This window comes from Sphaeramia orbicularis, chromosome 3, assembly GCF_902148855.1.
Source record: "Sphaeramia orbicularis chromosome 3, fSphaOr1.1, whole genome shotgun sequence".
NCBI classification, from domain to species: domain Eukaryota; kingdom Metazoa; phylum Chordata; class Actinopteri; order Kurtiformes; family Apogonidae; genus Sphaeramia; species Sphaeramia orbicularis.
The window spans coordinates 42562847-42577450 of NC_043959.1; the positions used below are offsets into that span (position 1 = coordinate 42562847).

The window sequence follows — 14604 nt, forward strand, 5'->3', positions numbered from 1 at the left end:
ATTCGATTTGATTCGATTTGATTCGATTCGATTCAAGCAAAAGCTCTGAGACAAAGTCGGTCAAAATAACACTGTGTCTTATAATCTTCACATGATGCATCAGCTGATAGTTTACATTATAGCTCTGTTAGTTTAGCTCTGTCACAGCAAAATCACAGATCACCTCCATTTTCTGTGCAGTTTACGTGGTCAAAAGATCTGTTTGGAATCATCCAAACAAGGTCAGAACACAGTCAAAGTTTAGTCTGAACCATAGTCTGCACCAGATTTCAGCATCAAACACAATTATTTGAATTTAGAGCTGCATCCACTGGAGAAAACAACTGATATTGCAAATTTTCTAGCTTTTATCACTGTTCTGATTCGTTTCTGTTTGGATTTGACACTTTTATCACACTGGGAGCTCAGCAGAGTAACTCACTACTGCTGGTCTTATAAATTCCCCAGTCCCTCGCTGTAAGTAAATTCAGTGCTTATCTATCTAATACATTAGTCTCTTTGGCATAGCCTCAGAAATATTCATTCTTAACACTGTTTAACAATTTTATGTCACTTTTTCATATTTTAAAGGCGACATAGTACATGTACGTAGATACAGTTTAATTTTACGGTTATTAAATGTTTGGTTTAGTGACATATAATGATTAAATTTCAGATTGTACCCAACTGAATCCCCATCACCACACCCTCTCCTACAGTGACCACAAAAAAACATGAAAGACGGTCATCAGACCCAGTGTTTGGATTATCTCTTCCAGGCTATGTAATTCATCTCTTATATTTGGGCAATTATATACTAATGAAAACACAATTAGAAGAATTATATTCCATTCATGTAATTAGATCCTCCTACACCTTTTCAGGGTCTTTTGGATGCCAACTATGACTTTCACATCTTACAGTTTGATCTTTGTCGTATCAAGTGAATCCACAACAAAGAATTTGACGTCTGAGAAGAGATAACAACGTAATGAAATGCTAATGTAAAAGATCAGTTGTAGAGATAAATCTGCTGAATTTGCAGCTCCACCGTGCACTTCAGCTTTAATGAGCTGCTGTGGTTCATGGTCAGATTATTCAACTACAACAACTGGCTGCTTTCAGTGAAAAAAACAAAAACTCACTGTACACTGCTTGGACATTACCAAACAGCCAACTGACAAAGTTAGAGGCCAAAAACCAAAAACAAAATATTTTGTAACTTTATTGACATAACACATGGATGGATGGATGGATGGATGGATGGAAGTGATGGTTATATTGCTGAGATCTAAGACTGATACATGGATTGAGACAACATATTGGACTTTAATTTAGCTGGACACAAAAATGACTTAAGATGAATGGTAGCACTGCTCGAACCACTGAAGCTTAAACAAGCATCTGTCTGTTGATGTGCTTTCTACTTCAATTTACTATAATGACACGTCAGTGCAGTTTGACTGGTTTCCTCTGCCTCCCTGTAGTCCAGGTCTTCTGTTACCTCAGGTTTAACGTGGCTTTGTACAGGTCTGGACATTGATGAAATATTGAGCTGTGGTATTTTATCATGACCTTGGCCAGTTTATCTAAATGTGTCTACTGGTATGTGCATGTGTCCCCCCTGCTGCACCATACCAAAATGTAGCCTAATAGTTACCATGGTAACACATTTCAGGCTGACAAAAGTCATCTGTCACCGTTGCCAGCAGCTGATGAAATGTGTGTACGTGTGTGTGCTGTGGATGTGGGGGGGATTCATGCTTCTCAAGTGTGTGCAATATTGATCGTCCATGTAATGAGTTTTTAGTGCCCCCTCCTCCACAGTTTGACTGAGAGGTTCACTGACTGTGTGTCTGTGTGTGTGTCCTCACTCCTAGAAAATGAATGCCTTTGGTGGACAAAATCAAACAGACATCAAACACCACTGTCCATTACTGTACACAGATGTCCACATACACTTTGTTTGAGTGCATTACACCCCGGTGAGCTTTCTGTATGTGAGAATATTTCTTGTCACTGCAAATTTTTACCGGCAGACACTTAAATCCATGTAAATGTGTAATACAATATAGAAAATCAATCTCAACGTACTATAACAAAAACTAGAAAAGTGAAAATGTACATTCTTTGCTTATCATCTTAATTACACAAACTTAAAATATCATGGTTTGGGTCTGAACAATGATCTTTGCTGCCTGTTTCCCATGTCTCATTATATACTATCAAACTGACATTTTAGTTTAGACATATTACAATAAAAATCTGAATATTACCTAATTTCGTAGTAAAATCTGGTGTGGCATTTCATTACTCATGTATAAATTGTAATTTGGATTGCTACAGCTCTTCGAGAGCTAATCAAACATATGCACACACACAAGTACACGCTTACACTCACACAAACAGGAGAAAAAAACGGCTGTGGTGACATTTCTCCAGTAAAAATGTCACCTGCAGTGGGGGCTGACTCCCCACTGAAATGGCATTTGCACACATATGCACCGACACAGGCACACAAATTCACAGGATTATAGTTTACAATGAAAGATGTCAAGGAAGCAGCAAAGCCCCTGGTGGAAGTATGATACATCCTGTAAAATACACAAGCTTGTATGTGTGTGAGAGTGGGAGCGGGATGGTGTAGTGTTCTCCCCAATGTTAATATGGCAGAAAACAGATTGAGACATCACATTTAAAGCCAGGGGAAATCAGCCTGCACAGGTCAGATGTACTACTGTTGTGTGAAGGTGTATGTTACACAGAGAGGGAGGGTAATGCCTTGTTCTATCAAGGGACGTCAAATTAAATAGAAATCTCCCAGTGGATCCATCTGACTGACGTTTGTATCTCAGACTCCCTTCTGTTATTTCTATACGCTCCTCTTTTTACATGTTGGTAAGCTCTGTCTGACTTTAATCAACTCAACCAGCTTGGAGCCTTCCATTCAGTCCACTAACTGCAGGGGGGAGATGTATCTCGGTCAAGGAAATTAAGCTGTGAATGTATTACCATTAAGAAAACCAGCTGGTGTGCTACAAATAGAGAATATAAGTGTCACATGTTGCTGCTGAAGCTGTCAGATGTTCAGTAAAGATAACAAAAAACTGAGGAGCACAGTTAAATTAAACTGATTGAGAAATGATTGGATCCTAAATATGTTTTAATGGCAGTTTTGAAAGCTCAACCACAGATCTGGATCGTAAATGAACCACAATCAGTTTATCATATCTCAATAGGGATGATAATTACATAATATATGCTGTATTTCTTCTCCACCTCATCTCTATTCTTGTATATGGATGAGTTTTATCGTTTGCTTTGCATCCCTTCATTCCTCCCCACTCTGAATGACAATGAAGGACTGTGGGAGTTTTTTTCACCCCTTTCATCTCTGCACAGAGCATTTTGCACACACACAGATTGCGACTTGACCTTGGGGAAAATGATACTATGACAGCTAATCAATTTTTAATAGCAACTACGATCCCTCTCAGGCCACAAGCTGTTTGTGTCTGTGTCATGAGCTAGTATGTGCAAGAGCATTTTCCACGGGCATTTGTGTGTCTTTACGCCTATCTGGGTGTCTGTGTGTCTTGTATCTAAATGAGTGAGTGAGTCTGTTATGGGAATCCAGTAGCCACTTTGTTCCACCTTGTAGTTGAAATATTAATGCTGTCAGCATTGGCAGCCTTGGAGCTTGTGTCTGCATGAGACGAGAACACAGATGAACACAAAGACACACACTCATTCTCTGTGTCTGTGTGTAAATTAGTGATTTTTTACCACCGCCAAGGAGGCTATGTGATCACTCCAGTCTGTCTGCAGAATTATGGAAAAACTACACCCATTTTAGAAAGATTAGAACTGAGACCATTGTCACTGAGGAAAACATCACCAAGTGAAAAAAATAAGAAAACAAGAGTGTGAGAGAGAGTGAACTATTGGCTTTGGACTGCGCTCTTGGTTTTCTGTGTATGTACACCGCCTGACCAGTAAAACAGTCTACACACAATATTTCACAGAAACACTTTTAGTTCTGATAACAGATCACACTTTTTGTGGCATTATTTGTGCTATGCAATGCTAAACAGTGCCACAAAAAATGTTATTTTCATCCATTTTACAAGATCTTGTATTGATGATTGCAGACTTAAGCCACTTTTACACAGAGATCCCAGAAAAAAGGTGAGATGGTGATATCACCTTTTTTCTACTATTGACTGATTTGAACAGCCAAGCCAAAGGAGTAACAGAGGTGAGACAGGCTGGACTTTTACACAGCAGACCTGAGTTCCACAATAAAAAGGGGCAATGACGCAGTGCAGCGTATAGTATAATGTATAACTTGCGTGTCGGAAATACCCCGAGCATAGCATAGCGGTGTTGCTAACCTCTCCAGAGTCACCACTCTACACCTGTTATCATGGATAGAGTCCTAAAGTGACAGCAACTCGTGGATCTCAGCGTCTCCCCAGTTCGACATCTTTCTGGTCACATTGATATATTACTTTACTGTACACAGCCTGCACACATTCAAAAATCCTCCCGGTGTGACCCCCATGTGTAGGCAATATGTTCTCAAAACATCACACTTTGGTTGCAAAACGAGAGGTGTTCCTTTTACATAGCATTCCAGAATCATGATTCCACCCTCATTACAGCTCTGTTTCTACCTTCAGAGGCATTGCCAAGCCATGATGAAGGTGGGACCAAATGATCCCACCATTTCGTTTACACAGATGTTGTTCCACAATAAAGGCCAAATATTCCTGTAACAGAAGTGCTGTGTAAAAGGGGCTTTAGACCATTGTGTAAAGTCTTCTCCAGCAGATCCCACTGATTTTCAGTGAGGTTCAGGTCTGGACTCTGGACTCTGTGGTGGCCAATCCATGTGTGAAAATAATGTCTCATGCTCCCTGAACCACTCATTCAAAAGCCAAATGAGCCCAATGAATCCTGTTACTGTCCAATCTTTACGCTCCATTGCAAATAGTAATAGTTGTTCAAGAAATGAGACGCAACTCATTGCATCACTTAGGATTAAAAAACCTGTTGGAACTGAAGCACATTAATCACTGCAGTAATTATCCATTAGAAGACTTTTTGCTTCGTTAAAACCAGATGGGAACTTTTTTTGCCGGGCTGTGTATTTATTTTACATATGTGAATCTAAGGTTACATGACTGATTGTTTGAATAATTAACAAAACAAAAGGTGTCAATGTTTGTCATGACAAGCTGTGATTGTGGGATTAACTGGTATTAATAAAAAAGAATGTGAATATTATCAGTGTTATCATTTCATTTTAGAATTAGGGGAAGATGACAAAATGTTACACAAATAATGACGATTTGAATACAATGGTAAAACTAGTTTTGGGTACACCTTTGGGGAGCTTATGGCTTCAGTGTGATGTGGTAGATTTTCCTGTTGTTGGTCAAAATCTCCATAATAATCTCCCAGTAAATTGTAATTTGAAGAGTCTGAGAGGAAACAAAACCTCTGCAACTCCTCTTGACTCTGTTTACATGTTGTAGATCTATTCCATGGTTGATAACAGGTGTTTTCAGAGGAGGGGGGTTGATTAAGTGACACATTCAATTGTGGACTGCTGTCATGTTCACTGTCTGTCACTGAACAAACATGGCTCCTACTCTTACTGTGATATCTTGGCTTCAATTTTCCAGAGTGGTGTGAAACAGCATCAGATTATCAGGTTAGGGTGTTTTGGTACTTTTGACCCTGATTTCTGCCGTCTGCAGCTTAAGGAGAGGGATCATGAGCCACAACATCCAGTTCACACTCCGCTGGTGACCTTTGTTAGATATCATTCCCTATCTCCCCCTCCACTGTCCTAAACTAATAACCTCCACAGCCCAAAAACAATGCTAGCCCAGATCAGTTTTTTTTTTCCATTATTATTATTACACCTTCTTTAATCCAAAACAAGTATTTCTGACATGCAGTGGCTCATCACTGTTAGACTAAAAATATCACTTACAGTCTCTGCAGTCAGATTGAATCTTAAGATATTGTGATCTGAACTGAAGGAATAAATTAGTTAAAATTAGAATTGATCGAAGCTTGAACTTGCTATTCCCATATGGTATTTGTATCTATCTCTCTGTACATGTGTTTGCACCAATGTCTGCATCTCTGCAGTCTTCAGGAGCCAATTAGAGCTCAGTCTCAGACTTTTATTGATTTTCTAGCCAATAGTAATGAAGCACTGCTGTGAGGGACTATTGAACAATCTTCTCTCATGTAGCTCAGGGTTGTTTGTTGCTGTTTGGGTGAATTCTTTACACCAAATTGGATAAAAGACTTCATTGTGTTTAAATGCAGCACATAAAAGGAAGAACATCGTAAATTCAAAGAATGTAGTTGCTTAGATCATGTCCTGTATTTCTAATTTTCATTGGCATGTTTTCTAAAGCAATTACAAGCTAGATTTCACACAGACTTTGTGAAAACTCAAATAACACTAACTTGCAGTTCTTTTCTGCAGCATCTGTTTCAGCTGCTCAGCATCTGTATTCACTGCAGCAAAAAGTGTGAATAAAAAGAAAAAAGTGCAGAATGAATAATAAGAATAGTCTGTGATGTCTCATCATTTGTTCTAAGGAGGGAAAGAATGTGAGATGGAAAGGGAATGGAGGTGAATGTAGAATGGTTGGACAGTACGATTGAGCAAAATATTTCTCTTAAGATTAAGAAAAGAAAAGGGCTGTATGTTTTGAATCATTGGAAAAATGAAGAAGGATTAAAAGAAAAGAAAAGAAAAAAGAAAAGAAAAGAAAAGAAAAGAGAGATGAAGGATGACATAGGGATCAAGGTTAAAAGTAGATGAATTATTAGTAAGAGCTGTATTATTCTTGCATTATTTATTGCCCATCGATGCTGTGGAACAATCAGCACTCCACTGTTTTCCATATTTTTATCTTCATTTAATTTAACATTAAGAGGTGCTCTTAAGTTGTGTGTTTTTTGCACTTTCTTTCTGTATTTGCGTTGCTGCCTGTCTTAATGGCTTCTGTCCTTTGCCACATGTATTGATTTACTGGTGGAACTAGGCCAAGGCTCCTCTGAGAACAGTATAAGAGTATGTTTGATAACACATAATAGAGACACACAACAGAGTGTGACTCAAGTATAGACTTCCAGTGAAAAAGTTGGTCTGTGTATTTAAATCAAAGCCAACAACAGCCCAAGAGTTCAACCTCACGGTGCAAAATGTAAAGTCAATAATCTATACAAGCTCTAGCAGCAGCTGTGTAATTCTGCCACTTTACATTGTTGTTGTTATTGTTGGCACCCCCATAGAGTCTGGATACTTTGCAAAACAGAAACGAAAAACTATGTTATTGGTCCAGCAAATGGCTCTTTGATGTGACAAAGTTTTGTAAAAGGGATGCGCAAAGCAATACAACCGCACTCTTTCTACAATCACACACATACACATACACATACACATACACACACACCGGCAACCCTCTTACCTTTCATAGTGTCAGACATGAAGAGGAAATGGGTTCTCAGGAGGGGTGGACTTTATGAGTTACGTCTTGTAAAGTGTGCAATGGTAAAATCCTTCCCCCAGGCTCTTACTGATGTGATGTGCTCTTTTATTGGGGTCGGAGGAGGGTATTGCCCTGAATCTGAGTGTGTAAAGGTGCGTGTGTAAGACCATGTATTATAACCTTATGAGGACATAGATCTGTTTACTCAGTCATGGCTGGAGACTCGGCTCCCATATGGGGACAAAATCCAGGTCCCTTTAACATAATTCATTAAAGGAGAGGCTTTTTTAAAAGTAAAAGTTAGGTTTAGTCATGTTGTGGTCCAGGAAATGAATACAAGTCAACACACTGTCTCCAAAATACATCCAGACGTGTGTGTGTGTGTGTGTGTGTGTAGGTGTGTGTGTGTGTGTTTTCATAGAGGGACACAAAGGGCTGACCTGGCATTAAACCTCAGTATCCTGGGTTACCTGGGTCAGTGAGGTTACGTATTTATTGTATTCTGTCGACATCCACCACACCCTCATAGAAACACACAGTATTACTTCCAGTAAATGGCCATTGGACATTTAATGATACAACCAAAGGAAAGACTGTTAGTTTATTGTCTGTGTGTGTGAGACAGAGACAAACCTCCAAAAACAATGTACGAACCTTCACAATTTTATGAGCCTTTTTACATTAAACATAATACTGTATGCATTTCAGATAGAGTATATGTCAGTTTCCATTAGGCTTGTGCGTTTATGTTATTTTTACAGTATTGTCAACAAAGGTGAGTTTGTTCAACTTCCTTTCTCTACATACTTAATTTATATTCAAGTATTTGTAGATTAAATGTATGTAGATTTATGTTTGTATATGTTGAAGTTATCGGCAGTAAAGTGTTGCCCAGGAGAGTAACTCATTTTCATAATGTAGAATATGATAATGTGGATGAATAAATACAACTACTGTAATATATAGCTGAGACTGTTATCCAAGGAGACTTATATAGAGTTTTTTTTCTGTTATTCTTTTAGTTTCTATGCTTGTCACTGACTGACAGTTAATTATTTTGTTTTTTTAGTTATGATCACATCACGGTTTCAGGCTGAAGGGACTGTAAACACATAAATATTTAGTTTAACTCAGGAAGTGTCTTCCTTTTATCCTGTGAAAGCTCTGTCTTAGAGCGCAGTGGGGTTTGGAGTGTTTTGGGATTACTGTATGATTCGTAATCCCATGGTGGTGTTTAAATGAAAGCGCAGAGAAGAATCACACTTCAGATGTCGATTCATCTGAGCTAACAAGCAAAAACAGACAAAAGATCTCTCCTCCTCCCTCTCTTTCCCTTTTAAGAGCCATACAAACACAGAAGTCTTTTTTATCTGCCCTGCACCTCTGTGCCCTGTAGACCCACAACCCTACTCAGTTTAGAACACATTGCATAATGGAATAAAAATAGATTTCGGAGATTTTCTTTTTTGTCATTCTGTCACAAACAAACTCCTAGAACACTGTTGGATTAGACCAAGCTTTGCCAACTGATCACATTGACTGAATGACAGACAATGTATACAGCTCACATATTTAATCAGCCATTATGATCCAGACAGTGTGGGTCCCATGTGTGTCACTGGCCCCAGCTTTGGTCGGATGCATCAGTATACAATAAACACAATACAGATTCCCTATCACAGTTATATGTTTGGACTTTTTTTTCTCAATGTATACCAAAAAATGAACATGCCACTCAACCAATTTGGCTCTGGAAGCTGGGGAATTCAAAAATACTTGAAGAATTAATTTTTCTCTGTACATTTGTTACCAAAAATGGAATAAAACACGTAGAGCTGCATCAGCAAGGAATGGATTGCATCTGCTAATTGCACAGGGACTTGGACAAGCAATACGCTCTGTTTTAAGAACCTATTCACAAAGGTTTTTCTACCATGCATGTGAAGATTTCAGCTCACAGATTGGTCCAAAATGAAAGCTGCAGAAATGGCAAAACGCTCAGTCTGTGCAGATTGTATATCTTTAATGATAGACATTTTATTGATCTCTACAGCCATAAACCAACTTTCATGCCTCCATATTATTTCACAGCCACTAATGTAATTTTGGCAGGTTGATACATGCTTGATTAATCTCTTACTCTTAAAATCTTTAACTGACTTTAGTGTCCAAAACACTGATTTAATATTATTCAAGCCTCAAAAATGGGAAGATTTGGAGACACAGAGCGATGCACAGAAATAGTCAGAGGTGATTTTACAGGCAGTTAACACCAGTTTTTTGCAGGTGTTAGTCTCATCGTCCACACTACACTGTTTGTGTGAATTTGACATTTTCTGCAACAGGCTTCTTTTCAAATAACATGCCCATTTTGCACAAAATGTGTTAATATATCTTAATTTATGTCCATCCAAACAACACAGGTGCAACATTGGTGCTATTTGCTTGGCAGCACAGTTTGCAGAGATTTTTTTTTACCCTCACTGCTTTTTCGCCCCAAAAGCTATACAGTTTCTTTTAATTGATTTTTGTGGACACATTCAAATGCATACATAGACATCATTTTTCCAGTTGTCATGTGGTAAAAACTATCCTAGTAGTGTAAAGAAAAGAGACATGCAGAGGTGGATCAGTAGATTGAATGTATGGATGTGAAGTATAACTCTTATGAGTGAACAGGAATAGGATTTCTTTTTATGGTGTCACGTAATTCAGTTTTTAATGTTATGGTAGAAATGTTGAATACATTTAATTCTGCAAATGTGCTCATATTAGTATCTGAGACAGTTATTGTGATTAGACTGAAATCATAAAGGACTCGAAGTTTCTGACACTCTGCTAATAGAGGATTAGTGGAGTGTCAGCATTAACTGAGAAGTTGTCCCAAATAGTAAAAAAAAATACAATGAGGCTGCAACATAAAGTAACAAAGATGAAGAGAGAAAGAAGACAACACAGAAAATAATTGACCTAGATGAATAAGACGATGAGAGGTAACAGTAAACTGTAATAAAGTAATTCATACTTAAAAACACATTTAATCGAGAAAGGATGTTTATACTTGAAAATGTTCTGCAACACACCCAGATTTGATGACACAGCAGTTTTCTTTCCCAAGTATCAAAGAAGACAACGGCGGCTGTCAAGCAATACATTTCGGCTGCTAACAGTTTGTGACAGGAGTGGGTGGAAATGAAGAGCGATAGGAGGAGATGGAGCTAAAACAGGATTCCTGCACTTCAGGCTTTTGATGTGTGGCAGCGAGCTGAACATAGAGAAGAGAGGTGAAGAGACTAAAAAGGAAGGGATGTAGGGTGGAGGGAAAGAGAGATAACAAAAGACTGACAGGTAGAGAAAGAAAAGGAAGGTGGGAGGAAGAAGGAGGGAGAAGGAGGGTGGCAGACGAAGCATTTAGGGTGAGCAAGGTGATGAGACAGAGGCAGAGCACATTTATGTAAGCTTTTAAAGAAATAAAAGGATGACTTTTGGGAGTCTGTTGGCAGGGCTGAGGTGCACATGAGGTCTGATGTCTGGCAGCATTTCCTCACAATGATCTAATCTATTTAGTCTCAGTTTGGGCCGCTTTCCTCTGACAGTTATTTCAGTACTTTATGCTTCACAGATAATTGATTATTTTATTGTTACGTTATGTTGCACTTCTTCCCACCCCTTTTTGGGCATGTAAATGAAACTATTGCGCTGTTCTTCTGTCTAAGATTGTCTTGATTGTTGATTTTTGTATTATTATTTATGTTTTACTTGTTTGCATATGTGTTAAATTTCATTGCATGTTTGGAATAAATCACTAAAATCAAATTAAATGATAGACAACAATACTAATTTGGATGTCACATAAGACTGATGTCTGATTAATGCAATTTTTTGAGTGGTAATGGATTTATTTAGAGTACAGCGATGATCAGTTAAACCAAAATCAGAAGCTCTAAGGATTGGATGTTTGAGGCAGCACCTATGTAGTTACAATAAGGCCTGGAAATCGGATGAAAGTTAGTTTGAAAAGTTTGGGAACCCAGTGAATATTTTAGTACTCAGTAAGACAGTATGCAGGAGTTCTTCTATTTGTTTTCTGTTTATTTACGGCATCATCCTCCAATAAACCTCACTCATTTAGGTGCGACAGGATTTGTTTCAATACATTCTGGAAAGCCAGCAGGAATTAAAAAGTGCTCCAGGCCTCATCTTCTCAAAAAAGGCTGAGATGTCCATGACTTGATATCTGATTTGTAGTTGAATCTAAAGTAATTTCTCTCAATAACATCTTTTAAATATCCATTTTTCTTTTTCTTTGTTACCTTCAGGTGAAAGTGATGGTACGTGTATGTCCAGTGTCTCAGTCTGATGCCGCTGAGTCCAGTTCCTTCCTAAAAGTGGATCCCCGAAAGAAACAGATCACCATCATGGACCCAGCAGCCAATCAGACGCCAAGCGCTGCCTCCCAGAAAAGAGGTGGATCTAATCAGGTCCCTCCAAAGATGTTTACCTTTGATGCTGCGTTCCCTCCTGATGCATCACAGGTATGAAAAACAACAAAAACAAAGAAATCGCAAATATGAGTTTTATGTGAAATGTACTGTATAAAGGCTTCTTCAAACAACAACTACGAGCTCTGAACAAAAACCAGAGACAGTTGCATGAAATCATTTCTGCACAGAGCATAATTACGTGTTAATGAGTGAGACAGAGAATAAAAATTGCTTCTTAAGGCCTCATTTCCATTTAAGTGGTGTGACCAAAAGGCTCGACATACTAAATACATAATGCACAAATGCTCCAAAGTAAAATAATGGGATGGTTGTTATAAGAACTGTGAACCATATCATTTTACTTTTAGACTGTGGCTCAAATGTAAAAATGTTTTATGACATGAATGTTAAATTAATGCCATCATAAGGGGTATTATAATATTGTTTAAATAATAAAAATGTACCAGCTCTCAAATGACTCTGTACATTCAGATATTTATGACCGACCCTGATCCCACATGTCTCTTCATTTCTCACTGCCTGTTGCTAGGCGGAGGTGTGTGCGGGAACGGTTGCTGAGGTGATTCAGTCGGTGGTGAATGGAGCAGATGGCTGTGTCTTCTGCTTTGGACACTCCAAGCTGGGTACCACTCACACATACACACACATACACACACACACACACACACACACACACACACATTGGGTGCAAAATCAGAGCATGCAAGGCTTGTGAGTCGTCTTTAGTGTGTGTCAGTCTTTTTGCTCGACTTTTTCTCCACTGGCACTCATCTATCAGAGAGAAAAAGAAGAGGATTAGTGTCTGCTCAAGCTGAAAGCATTCTCAGTCTGCTCAGTCTGTGTTTCTGTCCTGCTTTCTCTCGCTCTAATCCTTCTGAAGCCGGTTTTTAGAGGAGCTGTCTTAAAAAGGGTCACGACTCCTCACAGCTCACATCAACACACAAACACACGCCAGCAGACACAAAGATCCCCCACAATCACCACACACACATGTTCTTCAACCCCGGGTCAGCTCCTGTCGTGTACATCTGTGTACATGTAAGCAGTGTTATCCTCCTGGGCTTACGATATTCATACATCCAGTCGGAGTTTGAAAGTCCCCTTGAACTGCTGGCACAAAACAAAAGTCACAAAGACACAGTTCAGTGGGGAGCACTTCTGTCACTGTGGCTTAGCCATTATTTACTGTAATGCACTTACTTCATCTGTGTAAAAAAGAACAACAACACCTGCACACTATGCTATGTTAGACCTTTTATGACGAGCAGTGTCGGGAAGTGGATGTAACTGGTGTGTCACATAGTAGAAGTTTAAATGTATGAGAAAAGATTGGTGGTGTAGTGGTTAGTGCTGTTCTCTCATAGGAAAAAGGTCTTAGGTTCAGTCCTAGTGATGGCTGCCACGTCTGCATCAGTTCCCTCCAGGTACTCCAGCTTCCTCCCACTGCCCAAAGACATGCGTTTTATTAGGTTAGTTTTCAATCTAAATTATTATGAACCTTTATCTAACCAGGAAAATGGTTTGATTGTTGAGATCAAAAAGGTCTTTTGAGTGTCCTGGCCAAGACAGCAGCAACAGAAGTTAAAGAAAATAGAAATTTCAGCTGTACATCCACCAAAAAATACATAAAACGCAGAATAAAATTCAGTGCCAAAACCATACATAAAACACTGTACTAAAAACATAGATATAAAACACAGCTAGAAATTAAAAGGTTCTAAAAATATCATCAACAGTGTTCCTTAAGGGCAGAACCCAATTCAATCAGTTTGAAAAACATCTACATTCAGATTTATCCTTTTCACGTTTATTTAAACTTGACTTTGAATGTATTCAATGAGAGCAGCTCATCTCCAGCATCTCTGCAACCCTCCCATGGATTAAACAATTCAGACAATGAATAAATGAACAATATATAATAATATATAAGTTCTGTGGCCTTGCATTTTGTAGCCATGCGGGAATGCCTTTTGTTGTTTTTCTGGACAACACGGGTTAAAGCCATTAGCAAAAAAAGCCCTGAGTATGTATGTGAGATTTACAATGCATGGGTTAAATTTTTGTTTTAGGATTTTTCAGCTCATTGCAGTTTTAAAAAAGTAGTCATGTGCAATGACTTAGATGACCTTGATGAAGTCATTTAAATAATTGCATTACTTAAGCCTTTTTATTATCAGAAATATACACTGTAGTTCATTAAGTTGGAATAAAACAGTTTTACCCCTTCTCATGAAGTGACTTTGACAATGTGATTGTGATTTATTCTTGATAAAATATAACTGGGATTCAGTATGGAAACCTTGTACCAGGTCAGAGGTCATTACTGATGTGCAGAAATAGGAATAAAAAGAGAAATGTATTTGAAAAATTGAAATTAGTCCAACTTTATGGGCAACAGTGGATCACATTTCACTGGCAATGTGTTAGATTCTTTCTAAAATAATTGATGTTTTGGTGAGCCTTGTGGCTGAATTAGCTCATTAGCTGTAACCTGCCTGATAATTTAGTAGTTTTGGACATTATTATTATAGGTCATAACAGTGGACACACAAAAGCAATTGCTGAGAATCAAGAATGAGGCAGCATCGCTACAGGGA

At 38.4% G+C, this 14604-nt stretch overlaps 1 protein-coding gene across 1 annotated transcript in view; it reads left to right on the top strand.

The window, feature by feature from the left end:
- kif26ba (kinesin family member 26Ba) overlaps positions 1-14604 on the top strand; it is a 103572-nt gene that overhangs the window by 53043 nt on the left and 35925 nt on the right. Inside the window, exons 6-7 of the mRNA XM_030130322.1 lie at positions 11822-12037; positions 12537-12630. Of these exons, the coding sequence (XP_029986182.1) occupies positions 11822-12037; positions 12537-12630 (310 nt within the window). The remainder of the gene's footprint in view (positions 1-11821; positions 12038-12536; positions 12631-14604) is intronic.